The sequence below is a fragment of the Rattus rattus genome, chromosome 2, assembly GCF_011064425.1.
Source record: "Rattus rattus isolate New Zealand chromosome 2, Rrattus_CSIRO_v1, whole genome shotgun sequence".
NCBI lineage: Eukaryota > Metazoa > Chordata > Mammalia > Rodentia > Muridae > Rattus > Rattus rattus.
The window spans coordinates 12,164,963-12,189,126 of NC_046155.1; the positions used below are offsets into that span (position 1 = coordinate 12,164,963).

The following is a 24,164-nucleotide window of genomic DNA, read 5'->3' on the forward strand; positions in this document are numbered from 1 at the left end:
GTGTCCTTTTGTTTGTTTGTTTTCGTTTTAGTAATGCACTGAGTTCAATTTAACCCTTCCCATGTCCTCTAAGCCACTCCCTCTCAGATTCACGCCCTCCTTTTTCATTAGTTATTATTGATACATATATATGAATACATATATAAAGACAATTTGTTCAGTATGTTTAGTGTTACTTGTACATGATTTCAAGGTTGAGCAATTGGCATTGGTGAACCTTGAAATGTTCCAATGTTGAAATTGGCTCCATGAAATTTCCTTTCCAGGTTTCCTATTGGTGTTTACTTCTCAGGTTGGCTTAGTCAGCCACTCTGCTGAGGTACCTGGGCTGCACCTTCCTACCTTTCTGGTGTCTTTTTTTTTTTTTTTTTGTACTTACATTTCAGGTCTGGTTTCCGGTCAGCTTCCTCTGCTGGGTGTTCCCTCCCACCCTCCCCCCCCATTGCTGCCCTCCCCGACAGTCTACCTGGGGGTTCAGTCTTAGCAGGACCCAGGGCTTAGGAGACACAGTCTTACAGCAGATTTACTCTCATGAGATGTTCCCGAGCCTTTGGTGCAGTTGTGTTGAAGGTTCTATGCCAGCATCCAAGGGAGGGAAGCAACCAGTAATCCTACCTCACAGTGGCACCTACGATACACAACAAAGACAAGGGTGGTAAGACAGCTCTAGGTATGCAGTAGTGGCACTGATACCTTGGCAGCAACCAACAGCCCTCTAATTGGACTCACAGTCTGCCCACAGGAGGGAAGTCAAGCCTGACACTCGAGCTTACCCGATTCTCGGGAATAGTGAGGTGATGGATCTTAGAGGGGAATTATCTACTGCCACTTTACTAAACATTTTTACTTCCTAAAAAGTAGTTTTGTTGATTCAGACTTATGACTTCAAAATAATTTTTCTCAGCATCTGAAAATAACATGTTGATTTTTAAAAAATCACTTCTATGATTTTTCTATTTCTATAATTTTCTATAATTTTTTCAAATTAATTAGTAATGTTTATTTCTTTAAAATTTTATATTTTGATATTTAGAATATATTCCTTTCAAGGACATTTCCAAATGCAAAAGTAGGTATTAGTGTTTATCATTCCCCCCTGCAAGACAGGGTTTCTCTATGTATCCCTGCATGTCCTAGAACTTGCTCTGTAGGTAAGGCTGGCCTCGACTTAGAGATCCTCCTGCTTCTGCTTTTTCTGCTAAGATTAAAAGCGTGCACCACCACAACCTGGATAAAAACTGTTATTCTTTTAAAAAAGATTTATTTATTTCTGTTTCATTTGTATTAATGCTTTTCCTGCACATACGTCTGTGTATCATGTGCATGCTTGGTGTGTATGGTGGACAGAAGGGAGAGTCAGGTTTCTTGGAATTGGGGTTATAGAAACTATAGGTATACAAATTTTAAATGAAATGAGACAGATCTTTTGGATAATAAGTATTAGTTGTAGGTCTGTTTTTGAGAATCCAGTAGAAGTCTGTTGTGAATCTATTTGGATCTGTTTTTTTTTTTTTTTTTTTATGTTGAGAGGCTTTTATTGGGGTTTCAATCTCCTTTGTTATGGTTCTGTTTTGGTTGTTGAGCTCTTTAACTTTGGTGGTTTGAATGAATGTAGAAATGTATCCATCTGTTTAAAATTTCAATTTAATGGAGTATAGTATACTTTTATAATATTCTGAATTTCTCTGATGTCTGACAAATGGTTTAATGGTTCCCTATTCATTTTTGCTTCTGTTAAGGTGAGCCCAAAGGTCTGTCTTGTTTATCTTTTCTTAGATTCATTATTTCTTTGTATTGTTTTCTTTGTTTCTATTTCGTTAATTTCTGTTTTGTTTTTTATTATCTCTAATCTTCTGGATTTGGGTTTGTCCTGGTTTTGCTTTTCTACATTCTTGAGTTGCACCAGTAAGTCATTTATTTATGACCTTTCTGGTTTTTAGGATTTATTTTTATTTTGTGTGAATTGGTGTTTTGCTTGTACATATGTCTGTGTGAGGATGTCAGATATTGGACTTACAGACAGTTGCGAGCTGCTATGTGGGTGCTGGGAATTGAACTTGGGTCCTCTGGAAGAGCATTTAGTGATCTTAAGCACTGAGCCATCTCTCTAGCCCTGCTCTTTCTTATATTTATATGAAATGTTTAGAGCTGCGCCTTCCCTCCTAGAACTGTTTTTAATGTGTCTCAGAGGTTTTGTTACATTGAATTTTCATTTTCTTTTATTTTCTTTTTTCCTTGCCTAATTTGTCATTCAGAAATCTGCTGTTCAATCTCCATGAGTTTTCATACTTATTAGAAATTCATTTGCTGTTGATTTTGAGTTTCATGGTATTATGATCAGACAAGACACATGGTGTTACTTCAATTCTTCTGAATTTGTGAGATTTGTTTTGTATGTTCTCTGATGTTTTATTGGAATACTTTGTAAATATCTGTTTGTACATAGTCACAAAATAGGATGAATAGAACTTGGAATGAATGGGCTTTGAGAAACCCTCAGTTGCTTTGGGTTGTAACTGCGTCCATCTTTTGACTGTAATATAATAAAGATGCAGGTGATACTCAAGAAGGTAGCACTGCAGACACCCTGATTAAATCGCTTGGAGCTCTTTTGGTTTCAGTAGAAAAATATCTGTTCAAAATATAAAGTTAATACATGAAAGTTCTATGAAATTCAGTTTTTAGTGTCTATAAACAAAGCCTCATCAGCTCACACATAAAAATAAAATTAGATTAAGCTATTGAAGCCATACTGGTGTTTTGGCTCACATCTGCAATCTTAGCACTTGGTAGTAAGTACAAGAGGGTTGTTATGTCCGAGGACACCCTGGGACACAGAGTGAGTACCTGGCTGCCTGGGTAATAGAATAAAATCCCATGTCAAAAATAAAACCCAAGGAACAAAACAGATGCTATCAATTAGAACTATCAATTTGACAACCTTTTGGTGTTTTAATATATCCGAATAAAGGAAATGAGGAGGAAGCATAGCAAACAGTTTTTTTAAATGTTAGAAACATTTAAGGTGCCAACAAACAGAAGTCACTTCTCTATCCTATGAGAAGGTCCAAGTCTTTTCCTGAGTCTCCTCATGGCTGACTTCATCTCCTGGTTCCTCAGAGTGTAGATCAAGGGGTTGAGCAGAGGGGAAATAACTGTGAAAGTGACAGAGATGGCTTTATCTGTGGGGAGAGCAGTGAATGGTCTGGCATAGACATAGATGCAGGGCACAAAATGCAGGGTGATTACAGTGATGTGGGAGGTGCAGGTGGAGATGGCTTTTTTCCTGCCCTCTCCTGCCTGAGACCTAAGCAATAATAATATGACCATGTAAGATATCAGGAGCAAGAAAAACCACAGCATAGTGAGCATCCCATTATTGGAAATCATCAGCAGCTCGAGCACAAAGATGTCTTTGCAGGCAAGTTTGATGACCTGGGGGACATCACAGTAGAAAGTGTCAAGAACATTGGGTCCACAGAACGGAAGTGTCAGCAAGAGAGAAATCTGCACTATGGAGTGGGCAAAGCCCCCCACCCAGGAGGCCGCTATTAACCCAATGCAGCGGCCTCTGCTCATGATGGTCACATAGTGCAGGGGCTTGGAGATGGCCACGTACCGATCTAGAGCCATCACAGAGAGAGAAAACACATCCACTCCCCCAATAAGGTGGAAGAAGAACATCTGAGTGAGGCAGCCATTGAAAGAGATGGTCTTTCTGTCTGAGAGAAGGTCCACCAGAACCTTGGGGGCAGTGATGGAGGAAAAGCAGATGTCAGCAATAGACAAATTTCTGAGCAGGAAATACATGGGGGTGTGAAGGCGAGACTCGTAGGTCACTGTGACCATGATGAGCAGGTTCCCCAGCAGAGTTGTCACGTACACCAGGAGAAGGAAGAGAAACAGCACCATGCTCACTTCGTGACTTTGGGTCAGGCCAAGGAAAATAAGTTCTTTGACCCTGGTGTAGTTTTCCATCTCATTTAATCTTCCTCTTTCTTTGCCTTTTTGTTTTAAGCCTCTGGCTGCTTCTCTTGTCTTCCTAAGCTCCTAGGGTCCAACCCAGACGCTCCTCATCATGACTATAGTGCCTGAAATTGATCAAGTTGTCCACTTTCTAAATATTGCATTTAATCAGATAATCAAATCAAGTTGGCACATGGAAAATTATTCAATAATGCTCCAGAGAGTAACACTGGAAAGAAAATACATCAAAAATGACACTTAGACTAAATAAACAAACAAATTTTTGATCATGACTTTAGATTCTTTTAGATTAAACAAACAAAAAAATTTTGTGTTTGTTTTATAATGAAATCTTTTTTTTTTTTCATTTTTTGATTCTTTTGAGCACATATAATATACACCAAACTTTCATCCCAATGTTTTTCCACACTCTGCTACCATCAACAGTCCCCTATCCCATCCATGTCCCCTATTCTAACCACTTTTTGGTTTGTTTTTTTACTCTAATGAAATCTTTTAAATTCTCCTTTTCAGTTACTAGCTACTTGAAACAAAGGGTCAAATGTTAAACAAAATTCTGAGTCCTTTACCAAAGTTGAGCAGAACTAATGTCTTTAATTTCAGTTATTCTTTGGATCAGATTTGTACAGGGAGACTCTTTGGACTGTTGTACAGGGAGACTTGGATGGGCACATGGAGATTTTGGAATTCTTCTGAAAGGTGATATGTTTTTCCCACTAAAGGCAGAGTTCAGGTGCTTAGTAAGAAAGGCAGTGCTGAGCCCACAGTGGTGAGACAGACACTGGGCCAGTAGTTTCACCACGTCCTTCTTCTGTTACCAACCAAATGAAGGATGGGATTCTTTGATTCTGCATCATCAAACAATATCAGTCAGTTTGACCAAGCTGGGAAGAGGAGGAAACTGTGTGTGTGTATGTGTGTGTTTCTGTGTGTGTATGTGTGTGTGTAGGAGGTAGAGGTGTATATGTGTGTGCATGTGTGTGCATAGGAGGTAGTAGTAGTAGTAGTAGTAGTAGTAGTAGTAGTAGTAGTAGTAGTAGTAGCAGCAGCAGCAGCAGCAGCAGCAGCAGTGGTAGTAGTAGTAGTAGTAATGTGTGTGCGCGTGTGTGTGTGAGACTCATCTGAGATGCCATAGGATTGAAAAAGGATGAGGCTTTCTGGTTTGAATACAGGTTCCCAATGTTAGCTTCTGCCAAAACATAGGAGTCAGCTAGAAATCTACTCTCCTGCCCTTTATTCCTGCTCCCCTCTCCAGGCTGCATCATCATCAGATTCATTTGTAGGTTTTGGGGAAAAGCACTTGGAGGGTCATGGTGACCTCGAGGGTCTATTTACCTCAAGCAATAAGTGCCATGTGAATGGTTGTTTCATGCATTCTTGTGAATAGGCAGTTTTTGATTAGTCCCAGGAGATGAAAAGCAGGAACACCACAAAATCTCAGCAATTGTATGCTGAGAATCTGAGCTTCAAGTGTAGTTATATTTAGCTTCAGAGCATTTCTCTTTATTGCAACAACCACTCTTTCATCATTCAGTAAGTTGGAGTTATTTCTTCGTCTCAATTTTAGTGTAAAGATACCAGAAAAATGCTTCCTGACTGGTTTGAAAAGTTATGACGCTTCCAGATAAACTTGGATACATCATAGACCATTCTATCCTCTCACACAGCTATAGCACTCCAAGACTGCAGCATAAACTGATGTTCAAAAGAGAGCCAGATTTCTCCAAATTAGATTTGATTGTATTCATGACACTACATTTATCAGGAATTTCAAAAGAACACATTTAATCAATGAGTCCTTCAGTACTTTTCCACACATTGATTGTGGTCCTTATAGCATAGTTGAGACTCGACTTAAACTAGCTACAGTGCACAAAAGTATAGCAAAGGTCTTACTCTGGAGCAGTATACAGTCTGATGAACAGGCAAATATTTAGTGCTACAACAGTAGTGGAGATCACCCAATTATATCCCAGTGTCATGGAGGCACAGCAGGGCTCTACTTAGGGCAGTTATAGGAAAGTTTAAGCTTTAACAGTAGAGACAGGAATTTGTCACTGTCTGGATAAATTCCAACAACAGAGGCAGGGAAACAATAGCAAACAGTGGTGAAGTGGCACGGCCACACAGAGATCACAGCAAAATGCAGTGCAGTGGACTAGTGGAGGGGAGCATGGAGTTTTGGTAGGAGGCTTTTGTTAGTAACGCCATTCCTTGCCTCATTACTTCATCAATGAAGGTTTCACTATTTAATTCCATGGTTCTTAGGTATTGTTAAGTCAATGAGTGATTGATTTAGGGATACTACTTACTGGGTGTGCATATTGTGAAAAGAATATTGTATAAGTAGAAGGAGATACACAGAATGAAGACACATTGTTCATTTTCTTCATCTAATTCAATATATGTATCTTTACATTTTTTTCTTTTTTTTCAGAGCTGAGGACCGAACCCAGGACCTTGCGCTTGCTAGGCAAGCGCTCTACCACTAAGCTAAATCCCCAACCCCTATCTTTACATTTTTATTATGGGAAACATTTGAAAAAAAATTTAGAGAGTAGCATTTATCAGAAAGCCCTTTTTGCATTCATTTTAACACATGGCAGCCACACACCAAGCAATGGAAAAGCTCTTAACAACTGCCTGATGACTTGTCTCAGACCTAGGCTACCCTCTGAATTCTTCTTAACACAATGTCCCCTTCCAGTTTGTGACACCTACCTTTGTTGTTTGTTGGTGAGAAGATTGTCGTTGGTCTGAAATAGTTAATATCTCTGGAAAACATTTAAAGTTAAATTGGTTAAACACAATTAATGACAACATCTTGATTTCAATATGCACATAACCCTAGCTAGCAGCTGAATGTCTTTACCTATTTCCTTTATCTTAAAACTTCAGATAATGTGATGTGGTGCTAGGTTCACTGTGCAGCAACTGTTGACATTAATCACTGAAAGATGTAAAGCCCTCTGTGTGATTGGATATCTTAGTGTCCTTGCTTCATTTGCCTCGATAGCAAACTCAAGGAATCACATCTTTAAGGTTCTTCTACTGTGTTCCTGCCTTATATTCAAATCTCTCAGCTTCAGGCTTAATGTAAGCCTGGCAATGGGTCTCTCACTGGGTAGGATAGTAGAAGTAACTATCTGATTGCAGCATCGATCGTGCAATTTCAATGGGAGTCATTAAAATATTATGTACACAAGTGCGTATACACACATTTACAATTCTTGACATATGTTGGCTGGTGTCCAAATACTTTAGAGGCGGTCCAAGAAATCTATTTGGTTTGTATCTCTAACATTTTGCTGTGGGCCCCTGTGTCCTGTCCTGGTCCCTTAGTCTCAGGCTAATTATGAAAGCTAAACAGAGTTGGGCAAGGAAGTGGAAATCAACTGGCTAGTTGAACTGCTAACAGTGGAGTTTCAGTGGGGATTATTAAATTGTTTTCAACAGATACACTCATGTGTAAACACAGGTCATTATGGAAAAGATAACATTTTTATTCTGGTTGTTAAGACAGAAATCAAATGCCCTTATTCTAAAGCTTAACCAGCAATTTGATAAAACATGTCAGTCCATGTGTCTAACACATTTCCAGGGTCTCCCTTTATGTGTTTAGAAGTATAAAAGATCATATATTTGAATGCCCACATTTCTGTTTTAGAAAAACTATTTGTTTTATGTGTGTTGGTGGTTTGCCTGCATGTATGTCTGGGTGAGGATGCCAGATGCCCTGGGATTAGTTACAGACAAGTTACATGAGCTACCACTTGGATGCTGAGAATTGAAACTGGGTCAATTCTGGTGTTCTTAATCAATGAGCCATCTCTCTAGCTCCTAAATGCTCATATTTCTTACATGGATAAAGGCAAGAAGTTAGAAAACCAGAACTGGATCTCAAATAGTTTCACACCACTTCGTTTCCTCATTAAGTAGAAAATATTATGGCTCTTGAGCCTGGGTGTCCACTTCTTCTGAATCCATTAAATATCCACTGAAGATACTTAGAAAGGCGCAGTTACCAACTCTTTCCCATCATTATGCCATATAAAACTTTGGAGGGAGGTAGATAGAGATAAGTTTGTAAGCAGTAACACAGAGAGGCATTGGTACAGCTGTCCACACAATAGTACTGGCGTTGTGTTAATGTACAACTCCACAGAACTGAATGATAAGACCCAGTGCCCCGAAACACAGATGAAATGTGAATCTTCAGTTGTTGTCCTTTCAAAGGCTGTGAGGTCTGCTTCCCCATAGTGATTCGGGGTAAGTGACTCTTAGTCTTAAATTTCCTGTCTCTGTCATCATGTGGCACTTTTCATTAGATGAAAAGTGGCAAATATAAGGAGAAAAAAAGAAGCAATACATGGTAGAGATAACTGACCTTGCCAAAAAGCACAGTTTAGTCAATTACTATTCTCACAAGGTATGGAAACTGTCTATTTACTTATCCTAATGTGTCAAAATGCCTGTCAAAAAGAATTTGAAAGAAGGATTTGTTTTAGCTTAGACTAGTAGGGTACAATCCGACCTGGGGAAGTCATGGTAGCTAGGAACATGCAGAAAATGTAAATATTGGGGCTGGAGAGATGTCTCAAAAGATAAGACCACTGGCTGTTCTTCCAGGATGTGGGTTTGAATCCCAGAACCCATAGAGAGGCTTCAGTCCATGGGGGATCCAGTGCTCTCTTCTGGTCCCTGTGGGCACCACACAGGCAGAGGGTGCACAGACATACATGTGGACAAACATCCTTACACAATAAATGAATGAATAAATAAATAAATACATAAATAAATAAAACATAATTTTTTTGGGGGGGCTAGAGAAATGGCTCAGTGGTTAAGAGCACATACAGCCATAGGCACACACTCAAATAAATAAATAAAATTTCCAGAGCTAGAGATATGGCTCAGTTGTTAAGAGCACATACTATTCTTCCAGAGGATCTGAGTTCAATTCCTAGCATCCACATTAGGTGGCTCATAATCAACCTGTAGTTGATGGCTCTGGTCTCTGCAGGCACCTGTACTCATGTACTTACACAAATACACACAATTCAAAGCAATAACAATAAAATAAAAAAGAATGTTCACTTTAGGATATAACATGTTTTTGCCTTGGGTGAATAGAGGTTAACTTTTAACACATATAACTGATAAATAAGAATATTGGTGCTCCATTGTTATGTTAGATTCATTTATTATGATGATTATAGATGTTCTGGTTTTATATTATCATATTGTCTTTTTTAATCTAAATTTTATTTTACTTTATTTGCTTGAGACAGGGTCTGATTATGTAGCCCTGGCTGTCTTGGAATGTGCTATATAATGGAGATGTCCTGGAACTCACAGAGACCAGACTGCTTCTCCCTCCAGAGTACAATGATGAAAGATGCTTGCCCCTTGCCACCTGTGGCAAGAGGGAAGGTTGGCTCCGAGGTTTTGAGAACAGGAGAACTGGCTCCACCCCTCGTCAGCTGCAGCACTCAGGAAAGTGGGTTCTGCACCTCACCTGAGCAGCACAGTAGAGCTGGCCCTGGTGACATAGGGATGGGTGGGCTGGCCTTGAAGGCCCGTGATTGGGAGAATTGGCTGTGTCATTGAGAGAGCTAACTGGGAAAGGGCTTGTCCTGGTGGTGTGGGTGCAGGAGAAGCTGACCAACTCAGCTACCACCCAGGCTCAGAAGCAGGGCTTTGAGTTGCCCCATCCCAACATTTACCTCATCTATGAACTGCTAGAGCTTATAAAATAGCCGGTCCTGCAGATCCGAAACTGCAGGATCTCCATGACACAAGGCAACAACAGGATATCCAAGCACAGTCCAAGTGAGGATCCAGTACTGACAGTGTAGCAGAAGCTTTGAAACAGACCAGTGACTCATTGCAGCGAACATTTGCAAGTAAAGATATGTGGACAAAGATATGTGGACAAAGATATGTGGACAAAGATACGTGTGACACACTGTGACACACTACAGCTTCCATCTTCTGACTTTTCTTTCTTTTTCTTTTTTTTTCTTGGTGGGGGGAGTTTGCTAGGGCACAGGGCAGATACAAAAGGATGGGGAGATGAATGGATGCATGATGTGAAATTTACAAAGTATCAATAAAAGGTTAAAAAAGAAAGATATGCATCATTGTGCCTGGCCTGTATCCCTATTAAGCATATTATTTGACAATTTAATAATTTACATAATGTATTATGATTAGAATCTCTCTTCCTTATCTCTTATCTCTCTCCCACCCTAGTCAACTCCACCCAAGTCCATTTCCCACATTTATATCGTTTTGCTTTTCTTTGTGACCCATTGAGTTTTACTAGGCCTATTTGTATGATCATGGCTGTAAACTATCTGTTAGAGGCTGGTGGGCTCACAAGGGTGCATATAAACAAAAACAGTGACTTCCTCTACTTCCAGTATCCATAGTAGCCAATAGTTTCCCAGGGAAAGATAATGTCTTCACCAACCCAGCTTATGACTAGATGTTGACAGGCTCAGTCATAGGCCAGCCCTGTGCAAATAACAGCATTTTCTGTCAGCTTATGACTGAAACTGCTGTGTGATATTTAGAAAGCATTTTGCAGCCTTCCTTCCTATTATCTGGCTTTTACCTTCTTCCTGCTGTCTTCTGTGATGTTCCCTGAGCCTTAAAGGGTGGGGTAAATGACTTGTTTAGGACTGAACCTCAATTGCTACTTATTCTCAGAATCACAAGGAGTTGTGAATCTTTTCCTTTACTGCCATTCACTACAAAAACGTGCTTCTCTGGTCATGGTTAAAGTGGCATTTGCCTATGGATATAACCATAACTATTTAGAAGGGAGTTTAACGAAATGCCAAATTAGCAAAACATTAGTGGTAATCCTCACTCCCAGGGCCCATGATCGACCAACCTTGGATTTTACCAGGTTTACAATACCAGGTGGGAATTCCTTTCTATTCAAGTCAAGTGGTTAGTTACCTCCATAATAGTCATGCCAGTATTGTGGGCATGCCTGGCCTGGCAGGTAGGTATCTTAGGTCACAGGCTTCAGGGCTGTATAAGACTGATATGTTAATAACTTTTCTCCTCCAGCAGCTTCCATGGCACTTTATTGTATTATGTACAGAAGGCAGCAGGGAACAATATTGTAGTTCCGTTCCAGCTTGGTTTCATCATGTCCCATAATCAATTGTCTGCAGCAATAGGATCTTGCCATGTAGTTGAAGGAGCCAAACAAGGGCAATGGTGATGTCTTGTGTTGTTTTGGGAGCTTCTGAAGCCTTCCTGACCTAACTCAGAAGGAGACAGTCTGCAGGTAATACTATACTGTTTATTTGCTCACACACTGGCTCCTGGAATTGGCTGTATTTACCCATTTAGGGTTCCTCTGTTCAAACTTAAAATATCTTCTAAAAATAAGTTGTAGATGTGCAGGTTTTTATAGGTGCTCCCTCGCATGCTTAGTGTTGGTTACTGTCTACCTTACCTTTCCCTTCACCCTCTCATCCTATTCTCCATTTAAGTCTCATTAGCCCAGGACTCCCCTTCCTAACTGCATTTCTATTGCCTATCTCCTGTGAGGTTGCTTTCTCTCCTTTTCCAAAACCAGATCCTTTGTGGTCTGTAGAAACATTCCAAGTTAAACACAAAAATAAATTAAAAGTACACATATGAGAGTGAGTGTATGTGGTCTTTGTCTTTCTGGGCCTGGGTTATTTCACTCTGTATAATTTTTTCCAGTTCTTGCATGTTTCATTGTCTGTATTATAGTTGGATGAAATTCCAGTGTGTAAACGTACATTTGTATTATCCACTCATCATTCAGTGGACATCTGGCTTGAGTCCATTTTCTGACCAGAGGCAGCAATGAACATGGCTGTGTAGGTGTTTCTAAGGTAGGGTAGAGAGTATGTGTCTGGGGTGGTATACTTGGGTTTATATGGCAGAACTGTTTTTTTTTTTTTGAGGAGTCTCCACACTGATTTCCAGAGTGATGGCACCAGTTTACAGCTCTCCCAGCAGGAGGTGAGGGTTTTCTTTTCTCTGTATTTGTTTTCAGCAGTTGACACTTGATTACTTAATGAAGGCTGTTCTTACTGGGGTGAGATGGACTTCCACAGTGGTTTTGATTCACAGTTCTTTGATGATTAGGGAAGTAAAACAGTTTTTAAAGTATTTTTTAAACATTTATAGGGGAGAAGCGACTTCAGGCCTGAGACCAGAGGTAAGACCAAATTTTCTGCTCCAAGTGATTTGCCTGGTGGACTCAGGACACATGCCCACAAGAACAGCTGAAAGCCAGTGGACAGGAACGACTACACGCCTGAAAGCAGAACACTCTGTTCCCATAACTGGCTGAAAGAAAACAGGAAAAGATGTTTAGAACACTCCTGACACACAGGCCTATAGGACGGTCAAGCCACTGCCAGAAATAGCAGAACAAGGTAACACCAGAGACAACATGATGGCGAGAGGCAAGCACAGGAACCCAAACAACAGAAAACAAGACCACATGGCATCATCAGAGCCTAATTCTCCCACCAAAGCAAACACTGAATATACAAACACACTAGAAAAGGAAGATCTAGATTTAAAATGTCACATTTGATAATGATTGAGGACTTTAAGAAAGACATAAAGAACTCCCTTAGAGAAATGCAGGAAAACACAAGTAAACAAGTAGAAGCCTTTAGAGAGGAAACATAAAAATCCCTGAAAGAATTCCAGGAAAACACAATCAAACAGGTGAAGGAATTGAAAATGGAAATAGAAACAATAAAGAAAGCACAAAGGAAGACAACCCTGGATACGGAAAACCAAGTGATGAGACAAGGAGCTGTAGACACAAGCATCACCAACAGAATACAAGAGATAGAAGAGAGAATCTCAGGAGCAGAAGATTCCATAGAAATCATCGACACAACTGTCAAAGATAATGTAAAATGGAAAAAGCTACTGGCCCAAAACACAGGAAATCCAGGACACAATGAGAAGATCAAACCTACTAATAGGTATAGAAGAGAGTGAAGACTCCCAACTCAAAGGACCAGTAAATATCTTCAACAAAATCATAGAAGAAAACTTCCCTAACCTAAAGAAAGAGATGCCCATAAACATACAAGAAGCCTACAGAACTCCAAATAGATTGGACCAGAAATGAAATTCCTCCTGTCACATAATAATCAAAACACCAAATGCACAAAACAAAGAAAGAGTATTAAAAGCAGTAAGGGAAAAAGGTCAAGTAACACATAAAGGCAGAACTATCAGAATCACACCAGACTTCTCACCGAAGACTATGAAAGCCAGAAGATCCTGGACTGATGTCATACAGACCCTAAGAGAACACAAATGCTAGCCCAGGTTACTGTATCCATGCAAAACTCTCAATTAACATAGATGGAGAAACCAAGATATTCCATAACAAAACCAAATTTACACAATATCTTTCTACAAATCTAACCCTATAATAGGATAGTAAATGGTAAAGCCCAACATAAGGAGGCAAGCTACACACTAGAAAAAGCAAGAAACTAATCGTTTTGCAACAAAACAAAGAGAAGACAAGCACACAAACATAATTTCACCTCCAAATACGAATATAACAGGAAGCAACAATCACTATTCCTTAATATCTCTCAACATCAATGGACTCAATTCCCCAATAAAAAGACATAGATTAACAAACTGGATACGCAATGAGGACCCAGCATTTTGCTGCCTACAGGAAACACACCACAGAGACAAAGACAGAAACTACCTCAGAGTGAAAGGCTGGAAAACAACTTTCCAAGCAAATGGTTTGAAGAAGCAAGCTGGAATAATCATTCTAATACTGAATAAAATTGATTTTCAACCAAAAGCCATCAAAAAAGATAAGGAAGGACACTTTATATTCATCAAAGGAAAAATCCACCAAGATGAACTCTCAATCCTAAATATCTATGCTCCAAATACAAGGGCACCTACATACGTAAAAGAAACTTTACTAAAGCTGAAAGCACACATTGCACCTCACATAATAATAGTAGGAGATTTCAACACCAAACACACATCAATGGACAGATGATGGAAACAGAAAAACAGAAACATAGATAGACTACACCCAGGAGGAGTAAAAGTTATGAAACAAATGGACTTAACAGATATTTATAGAACATTCTATCATAAAACAAAAGGATATACCTTCTTCTCACCACCTCATGGTACTTTCTCTAAAATTGATCACATAATTGGGCACAAATCAGGCCTCAACAGATACAGAAAGATAGAAATAATCCCATGTGTCCTATCAGACCACCATGAACTAAAGTTGGTCTTCAATAACAACAAGGAAAGAATGCCCACATATACATGGAAGTTGAACAATGTTCTACTCTATGATAACCTGGTCAAGGAAGAAATAAAGGAAGAAATTGAAGATTTCTTCGAATTTAATGAAAATGAAGGTACAACATACCGAAAATTATGGGACACAATGAAAGCTGTGCTAAGAAGAAAATTCTTATCTCTGAGTGCCTGCAGAAAGAAACAGGAGAAAGCATATATCAGCAGCTTGACAGCATGCTTAAAAGGTTTAGAACAAAAAGAAGCAAATACACCCAGGAGGAGTAGAAGGCAGGAAATAATCAAACTCAGAGCTGAAATCAACCAAGTAGAAACAAAAGGGACTATACAGAGAATCAGCAGAACCAAAAGTTGGTTCTTTGAGAAAATCAACAAGATAGATCAATCCTTAGCCAGACTAACGAGAGGACCCAGAGAGTGTGTACAAAATAACAAAATCAGAAATGAAAAGGGAGACATAACTACAGATCAGAGGAAATTCAAAAAATCATCAGATCTTACTATAAAAGCCTATATTCAACAAAACTCGAAAATCTGCAGGAAATGGACAATTTCCTAAACAGATACCAGGTACCGAAGTTAAATCAGGAACAGATAAACCAGTTAAACAACCCCATAACTCCCAAGGAAATAGAAGTAGTCATTAAAGGTCTCCCAACCAAAAAGAGCCCAGGTCTAGATGGGTTCAGTGCAGAATTCTATCAGACCTTCATAGAAGACCCCATACCCATACTATCCAAACTATTCCACAAAATTGAAACAGATGGAGCGCTAGCAAATTTCTTCTATGAAGCCACAATTACTCTTATACCTAAACCACACAAAGACCCAACAAAGAAAGAGAACTCCAGACCAATTTCCCTTATGAATATTGATGCAAAAATACTCAATAAAATTCTGGCAAACTGAATCCAAGAGCACATCAAAACAATCATCCATTATGATCAAGTAGGCTTCATCCCAGGCATGCAGGGATGGTTTAATATACGGAAAACCATCAACGTGATCCATTATATAAACAAACTGAAAGAACAAAACCACATGATCATTTCATTGGATGCTGAGAAAGCATTTGACAAAATTCAACACTCCTTAATGATAAAAGTCCTGGAAAGAAAAGGAAATCAAGGCCCATACCTAAACATAGTAAAAGCCATATACAGCAAACCAGTAGCTAACATTAAACTAAATGGAGAGAAACTTGAAGCAATCCCACTAAAATTAGGGACTAGACGAGGTTGCCCACTGTCTCCCTAGTTATTCAATATAGTTCTTGAAGTCCCAGACAGAGCAATCAGACAACAAAAGGAGGTCAAGGGGATACAGATTAGAAAGGAAGAAGTGAAAATATCACTATTTGCAGATGACATGATAGTATATTTAAGTGATTCCACAAGTTCCACCAGAGAACTACTAAACCTGATAAACACCTTCAGCATAGTGGCTGGGTATAAAATTAACTCAAATAAATCAGTAGCCTTCCTCTACACAAAAGAGAAACAAGCCTAGAAAGAAATTAGGGAAACGACACCCTTCATAAAAGACCCAAATAATATAAAGTACCTCGGTGTGACTTTAACCAAGCAAGTAAAAGATCTGTATGATAAGAACTTCAAGACTCTGAAGAAAGAAATTGAAGAAGATCTCAGAAGATGGAAAGATCTCCCATGCTCATGGATTGGCAGGATTAATATAGTAAAAATGGCCATTTTACCAAAAGCAATCTACAGATTCAATGCAATCCACATCAAAATTCCAACCCAATTCTTCATAGAGTTAGACAGAATAATTTGCAAATTCATCTGGAATAACAAAAAACCCAGGATAGCTAAAACTCTCCTCAACAATAAAAGGACTTCTGGGGGAATCTCTATCCCTGAACTCAAGCAGTATTACAGAGCAATAGTGATAAAAACTGCATGGTATTGGTACAGAGACAGACAGATAGACCAGTGGAATAGAACTGAAGACCCAGAAATGAACCCACACACCTATGGTCACTTGATTTTTGACAAAGGAGCCAAAACCACCCAATGGAAAAAATATAGCATTTTCAGCAAATGGTGCTGGTTCAACTAGAGGTCAGCATGTAGAAGAATGCAGATCAATCCACGCTTATCACCCTGTACAAAGCTTAAATCCAAGTGGATCAAGGACTCCACATCAAACCAGATACACTCAAACTAATAGAAGAAAAAGTGGGGACCAGTCTTGAACACATGGGCACTGGAGAAAATTTCCTGAACAAAAGACCAAGGACTTATGCTCTAAGATCAAGAATAGACAAATGGGATCTCATAAAACTGCAAAGCTTCTGTAAGGCAAAGGATACTGTTGTTAGGACAAAACGGCAACCAACAGATTGGGAAAAGATCTTTACCAATCCTACAACTGGTAGAGGGTTTATATCCAAAATATACAAAGAACTCTTGAAGTTAGACTGCAGGGATACAAATAACCCTAGTAAAATGGTATTCAGCAGAGAAAGAACTGGAAGAGCTTGAAGGAGCTCGAGACCCTTATGAACAACAGTGCCAACCAACCAGAGCTTCCAGGGACTAAGCCACTACCCAAAGACTATACATGGACTGACCCTGGACTCTGACCTCATAGGGCAATGAATATCCTAGTAAGAGCACCAGTGGAAGGGAAGCCCTTGGTCCCATTATTTACGACTGAACCCCAGTGAACGTGATTGTTGGGGGAGGGCAGCAATGGGGGAGGATGGGAGGAACACCCATAAAAGAAGGGAGGGGAGGATTAGGGGGATGTTGGCCTGGAACCGGGAAAGGAATAACACTCGAAATGTAAATAAGAAATACTCAAGTTAATAAAAAAAAAATGGTATTCAGGGCTAAACAAAGAATTCACAGCTGAGGAATGCCGAATGCCTAAGAAGTACCTAAGGAAATGTTCAACATCTTTATTCATAAGGAAAATGCAAATCAAAACAACCCTGAGATTCCACCTCACCCCAGTCAGAATGGCTAAGATCAAATCCCTCAGGTGACAGCAGATGCTAGTGAGGATGTGGAGAAAGAAGCACATTCCTCCATTGTTGGTGGGATTTCAGACTGGTACAACTATTTTGGAAATTAATCTGGAGGTTCCTCAGAAAACTGAACATTGAACTGCCTGAGGACCAGCTATACCTCTCTTGGGCATATACCAAAAGATGCCCTAACATATAAACAAAAGACACATACTCTATATGTTCATAGTAGCCTTATTTATAATAGCCAGAAGCTGGAAAGAACCCAGATGCCCTTCCACAGAGGAATGGATACAGAAAATGTGGTACATCTACACAATGGAATATTACTCAGCTATCAAAAACAATGACTTTAGGAAATTCGTAGGCAAATGGTTGGGACTGGAAAATATCATCCTGAGTGAGGTAACCCAATCACAGAAAAACACACATGGTATGCACTCATTGATAAGTGGCTATTAGCCCAAATGCTTGAATTACCCTAGATGCACAGAACACATGAAACTCAAGAAGGATGACCAAAATGGGAATGCTTCACTCTTTCTTTAAAAGAACAAGAATACCCTTGCAGGGAATAGGAGGCAAAGTTTAGAAGAGAGGTGAAGGAACACCCATTCAGAACCTGACCAACATGTGGCCCATACATATACAGCCACCAAACTAGATAAGATGGATGAAGCAAAGAAGTGCAGGCTGACAGGAACCGGATGTAGATCTCTCCTGAGAGACACAGCCACAATAAGGCAAATACATTGGCAAATGCCAGCAGCAAACCACTGAACTGAGAACAGGATCCCTGTTGAAGGAATCAGAGAAAGGACTGAAAGAGCTTGAAGGGGCTTGAGACCCCATATGAACAACAATGCCAACCAACCAGAGTTTCTAGGGACTAAGCTACTACCCAAATACTATACATGGACTGACCCTGGACTCCAACTGCATAGGTAGCAATGAATAGCCTAGTAGGGGCACCGGTGTAAGGGGAAGCCCTTGGTCCTGTCAAGGCTGGACCCCCAGTATAGGGGATTGTTGAGGGACAGGAACAGGGGAGTGTGGAAGGGGAGGGGAGCACCCATGTAGAAGGGTAGTGGAAGGAGTAGGGGGATGTTGGCCTGGAAACCGGGGAAGGGAATAACATTTGAAATGTAAATAAGAAATACCCAAGTTAATAAAGATGGAAAAAAACCCATTTATAGATGTTGGGGATTTAGCTCAGTGGTAGAGTACTTGCATAGCAAGGGCAAGGCCCTGGGTTCGTTCCTCAGCTCCTGAAAAAAAACAAAAAACAAAAAACATTTATACATTTTTTTTATTATTTAAGTGTCTTATTTGTTCTTTCTTCTTTGTTTCTTTGTTTGTTTGTTTTTTTTTCAAAACAGGCCTTTCCATGTAGCTCTGGTTGTCCTGTAACCCACTATATAAAGGCAGTCATCTTTGAACTCACAGAGATCTACTTGGCTCTGCCTCATAAAATTTCAGATTAAAGGCATATGGCATTTGCCAAGACCCACTTGCTGATGTGTAAGAAATGGCATGACATAGTTCTTGCCCCTGGAACCGAACCAGCAGGGTGTGGGCATTCACGAATGTCAATTGTTGCTGTATGTGAAAGGTTAATTGTATAATAGTGTATATATTTTCAAGTTCCTACTTCGAGGAATGTCCTTTCTGCAAGGTTAATAACTCCATAATAAGCATGAGTCTGGGAGATGAGGGTGTGACTATGTCTCAGCAAACACTGTGACTCTCAGGGCAGCCCTTTAGGCTGTGGGAGAGGACACCGAAAACATGAGTTAAAAATATATATAATTTCTCAACTATACAAAATATAAGGATGCAATATACATTGTATAAGGAATAGAGGCAGCTACACTATGAGTCAGTTTTTCAGAAAGGTACTATGAAAAGATATAAAGAGATTTAGGGAGTGGCAATTGTGAAGCAAGATCCCATTCAGCTAGGGTGGGTTTGTTTGTTTGTTTGTTTGTTTGTTTTTTGTTTTGTTTATACTTAGAAAGGCTGGTGGATTCCTGAGTTCAAAGTCAGTTTAATTTAGGTTCAGGGGTTGTCAGAATGGTAATTTCAGGGCCTAAGAATCAAGGGACTGGAGTCATGGGATGATGATTCATGAGATAATCAAAAGGGAACCTGGGGTAATGATTGAATTGATATGTGGAATAGAAGACTGGGCTTTTCGGGTCTGCAAGAATGAGTTAGAGAGAAGAGAGGAGGGAGAGAGAGAGAGAGAGAGAGAGAGAGAGAGAGAGAGAGAGAGAGAGAGAGAGAGAGAGAGAGAGAGAGAGAGAGGTCTGGAGTTCTCCAGTGTAAGTAAAAGACAGAGAGGACCCTCTGGAAAGTTGACTTAAGCAGAACATAAGCTTCCAGCTTGAAGCCATGATTTGATTTTGAATCTTTTGTTTTGCTGCTATCAAACAGCCCTTGTCTCAGAACCTCTCTTCGAGCTGAGGCTAGTCCTTGGTAGACATCTTCATACCTGGCCCACATGTTTTCTTTATTTTCCAATTTTCTATTTCTCTGTGAATTTTTGACATATTAATGCTTGATATATGTATAGCAAAGCTTCTTTCCCATTGTGTAGGCTGCCTTTTGACTCAGTTGACCATTTCTGTTGCTTTACAAAAGCCTTTTAATTTGATAAGTTTTAATGTGTTAAATCTTTTCCTTACATAGTAAGCAACTGGGGTTTTATTAGAAAGTCTTTACTTATGTCTGTATCTTTTGCTGAATGCCCTGTATTTTTTTTTTTTTTTTTGGTTCTTTTTTTCAGAGCTGGGGACCGAACCCAGGGCCTTGCGCTTCCTAGGCAAGCGCTCTACCACTGAGATAAATCCCCAACCCCATGCCCTGTATTTTTATCTAGAAGTTTCATTAATTTTTTAATAGGGAAAGATGTTATATATAATCTACTTTTATTTATCTGATAATGCTTAATTATTTCCTACATTTTCATTGGAAATATAATTCTTTGTTGACTGGCATTTTCTGTTAGCAGTTTGAATTTGTTTCCTGTTAGTTTCTGATGAGAATTCAGCTCTTAAAGTGATTGAATATTCCTTGTATGTGATAAGTCATTTTTTCCTGATTATTTTCACTATTGTCTTTTGAAAAGTTTTATTATGGTATTTTAAGTGTAGTTTTTTTGGTGTAACTTCTTAGATAGGTGTATATATGTTTTATACACATACACACGCACGCATGCACACACACACACACAAAATTTGTGAGTTTTAGTTCATTACTTATCCTCGGACTCTTGTCATGTATAGGTTATTTTGCCACACGGTATCTCATAAGTGTCTATGACTCTCTTCACTTCTGTTTACTTGTTTATCATTATGTTTCTCAGATTGTACAACGTAGGTTTTCTCTTAAAGTATTGATTGCTTTATTATCTTGAGACACAGCAAGTACGAAAGAACTGTTGACCAAGCAATGCTTGGAAAACCCAATCACCAGCTACGTCTCTAGGACGATTTTACAGAGATCTTCGCCTCTAGTTTAGGAAATTGACTTATTGAAATTTCAAATTTTTTATCTATCTAATTCTTTATAGTGTTAACATTGTTTCCACTTTGTAGTCATGTCCGTTTCCTCAATGAGCTTCGGTCACTTTCTCAAGTTTGTATAGTAGAGAAGAGGAGAAACTGCATCTGAGTCTGAGTAGTCCTGTGGCATTCTTTATGACCAGCTCTGGGCCATTCAAAAGCTGCCTGCACCTCTTTTATCCAATGCACTGTGGTCAGAAAAGAAGATCACAATGGTACCTGCATGGTTGTGCTTTTCAGAGACGTGGGTGTGCTTGTCACATTCAGACTATACAATTTCAATAGACCCATCTCCAAGTTCGTTGGTTTCTCTCCTGCCTGTTTAACCAGGCCATTGAACCCTCATATGTACCATCTTACTTCAGCCTTCAGATCCTGAGTTAATCGGTTTCGCCTTTGCATAATTCATCAGCTACTCTCTCTTAAAACAGTGTTTCTTCATTCTTATTATTTTCTCCAGAAACTCCTCTTATACTCAGCATTTATTACATTCATCCCCTCTCTTCTCCACATTTATCAATTACCATTTTGTATATCCTCTCCCCATTGTGCGATCCTTCCCCAGTCTTTCCTGGCTTGTTTTTTCATGGTTTGCTTAGTTTGTCTTAAAAACAAAACAAAACACAGTGACTCAGTACCCCCGGATCAGGGGTGGTAAGGCCACAGTGGGCCACCCCCTCACATTAGTCACCGATTAAGAATGTGCTGCCCAGACCTGTCTACAGGCCAGCCTTACAGAAGCGTTTCCTCAGTTGAGGCTCCCTCTTTCCAGGTGATCAGAGCTTGTGTCAAGCTAATAAAAAGCAACCAGAACAGCAATTTACAAAAATATCTTTTACTTTTTTTCTCCAAGCATATATGTTATTTATTTCATTACTCAAGTTCTTAATGTCTTTGGTTGTAACATTTGCTCTGACCTGATCTAGTGCAACAGTATTTGATCTTAGTGTAAATCTATGCATAGTTTTCATATACACTGGTTTATCTGATGGGAACATTCCAGCATCTTCCTGTAATAATAATGAAGTATTTGCTTTTCAGCTACTCCCCATGGGGAGACAACACAATGTCAATATATGCATGGTATTATCTTTCTAATATAAGGAATGTTAATTTCTAAACCCTGCTTCCCATAAGTTAAATATGGGATTGTGATTCTGCATTATTATCAGTTATGATAATCGCTATTATTAACTTTTAGATACATTTCACTGAATCCTTTATCTCAGTCTTCCCAGATACAATGATACAAAAAGAAGGAACTGCATTTTGTTCTTCTGAAAGTGATTACACAGAGTTCAGACTTTCAGGGCTTTCTGTATGTACTCACAACATAGATTGATTGGGCTTAGACTATTTCTAAGCACTACTTGATTGCATTGTGGTCACTCTATTGTGTGCATGGCTTCTAACAATGTTTTTTAGTCTTTATTTAGACACATGAGACCCAGTTCACAGCACTGCTAAGTCATTTCTATGTTTTCTATGAAGGCTCCCATGAAGATATGTCTGTTCAAGAAATCAAATCAATTTTAAACATGAAAATCTAGCTGGGTATATTGGCTCACAACTCTAATCCCAGCACTTAGGAGGTTGAAACAGGAAGATTTATGTGAATTTGAGGCTAGCCTGGGCTATATAGTGAGTTCCAGAGCTGAGTTCCAAGACTGTAAAATGAAACTTGTGTGAGAAAACAAAACACAAAAGCAAAGCAAAACTAAAGTATGATTAAAATATGCAACACTCTCATTCGTGTATCTATTTCTTCATATTTCAGATTCCATTGAGATTTATTTTGTGATTTTGTGAGACAATAATTCACATACTGAAAATATATGGGAGAATTAAAACTATTAATTTGAGATCTTTTGGACAGTTTCAGGCCACAGCGGGAAGAAAAATGACAAACAAGTATAGAGAACAAAGCTTATTTTACATACAAATGTTTGAAAATGTTGTGATGGGGAAGAGCTATTGATCTTCTCTATCAGAAGGTTCAAGTCTTTTCCTGAGTCTCCTCATGGCTGACTTCATCTCCTGGTTCCTTAGAGTGTAGATCAAGGGGTTAAGCAGAGGGGAAATAACTGTGAAGGTGACAGAGATGGCTTTATCTGTGGGGAGAGCAGTGAATGGTCTGGCATAGACATAGATGCAGGGCACAAAATGCAGGGTGACCACAGTGATGTGGGAGGTGCAGGTGGAGATGGCTTTTTTCCTGCCCTCTCCTGAATGAGACCTAAGCATCATCAAAATGACTGTGTACGATACCACCAACAACACAAACCACAGAGTAGCAACCAGACCATTATTGGAAATCATCAGCAGCTCGAGCACAAAGATGTCTGTGCAGGCAAGTTTGATGACCTGGGGGACATCACAGTAGAAAGTGTCAAGAACATTGGGTCCACAGAACGGAAGTGTCAGCAAGAGAGAAATCTGCACTATGGAGTGGGCAAAGCCCCCCACCCAGGAGGCCGCTATTAACCCAATGCAGCGGCCTCTGCTCATGATGGTCACATAGTGCAGGGGCTTGGAGATGGCCACATACCGATCTAGAGCCATCACAGAGAGAGAAAACACATCCACTCCCCCAATAAGGTGGAAGAAGAACATCTGAGTGAGGCAGCCGTTGAAAGAGATGGTCTTTCTGTCTGAGAGAAGGTCCACCAGAACCTTGGGGGCAGTGATGGAGGAAAAGCAGATGTCAGCAATAGACAGATTCCTGAGCAGGAAATACATGGGGGTGTGAAGGCGAGACTCGTAGGTCACTGTGACCATGATGAGCAGGTTCCCCAGCAGAGTTGTCACGTACACCAGGAGAAGGAAGAGAAACAGCACCATGCTCACTTCGTGACTTTGGGTCAGGCCAAGGAAAATAAGTTCTTTGACCCTGGTGTAGTTTTCCATCTCATTTAATCTTCCTCTTTCTTTGCTTTTTTTGTCTTCCCAAACTTCTTAAATGAAATTGTGTTCTTCTACTTTGCCAAAGTGCTTAAAGGTAGCAGGGTTGTCCACCTTTTAAATATTGTAATTAAGCTGGTGATCAAATCTGGTTACCAATTGCAAAGCAAGGCATTAATTCTTTCTCTATGGAGCAACGTTAAGAGAAATTATAACAGGTAGTGACACTTGAGCATCATATTTTAAAAAGGAAACAGTATTGAGGTACAGTTTAATGCCTTAACAGTTTTCTCTGTTTTAATAAAATCTACTCAAGTCTCTTGGTCAGGTATGTTACTTTGGGGGCCACTTTTTAAGAGCCTAGGTTGACCTTTTAAGAG

At 39.5% G+C, this 24,164-nt stretch overlaps 2 protein-coding genes across 2 annotated transcripts; both read right to left on the reverse strand.

Annotated features, from left to right (window-relative positions):
- Positions 1–3,042: 3,042 nt before the first annotated feature.
- Positions 3,043–3,981, reverse strand: LOC116893670 (olfactory receptor 4D10). Its single transcript, XM_032895386.1, has one exon. It carries the CDS (start codon positions 3,976–3,978, stop codon positions 3,043–3,045), a length of 936 nt encoding a protein of 311 aa, XP_032751277.1. The 5' UTR covers positions 3,979–3,981.
- An 18,873-nt stretch (positions 3,982–22,854) lies between these two features.
- LOC116893671 (olfactory receptor 4D10-like) lies at positions 22,855–23,793 on the reverse strand. Its single transcript, XM_032895387.1, has one exon. It carries the CDS (start codon positions 23,788–23,790, stop codon positions 22,855–22,857), a length of 936 nt encoding a protein of 311 aa, XP_032751278.1. The 5' UTR covers positions 23,791–23,793.
- Positions 23,794–24,164: the final 371 nt, after the last annotated feature.

What these genes read in the sequence shown, in the direction of transcription:
- LOC116893670 (XM_032895386.1), bottom strand. Translation starts at nt 3,978, where the DNA reads ATGGAAAACTACACCAGGGTCAAAGAACTTATTTTCCTTGGCCTGACC.
- LOC116893671 (XM_032895387.1), bottom strand. Translation starts at nt 23,790, where the DNA reads ATGGAAAACTACACCAGGGTCAAAGAACTTATTTTCCTTGGCCTGACC.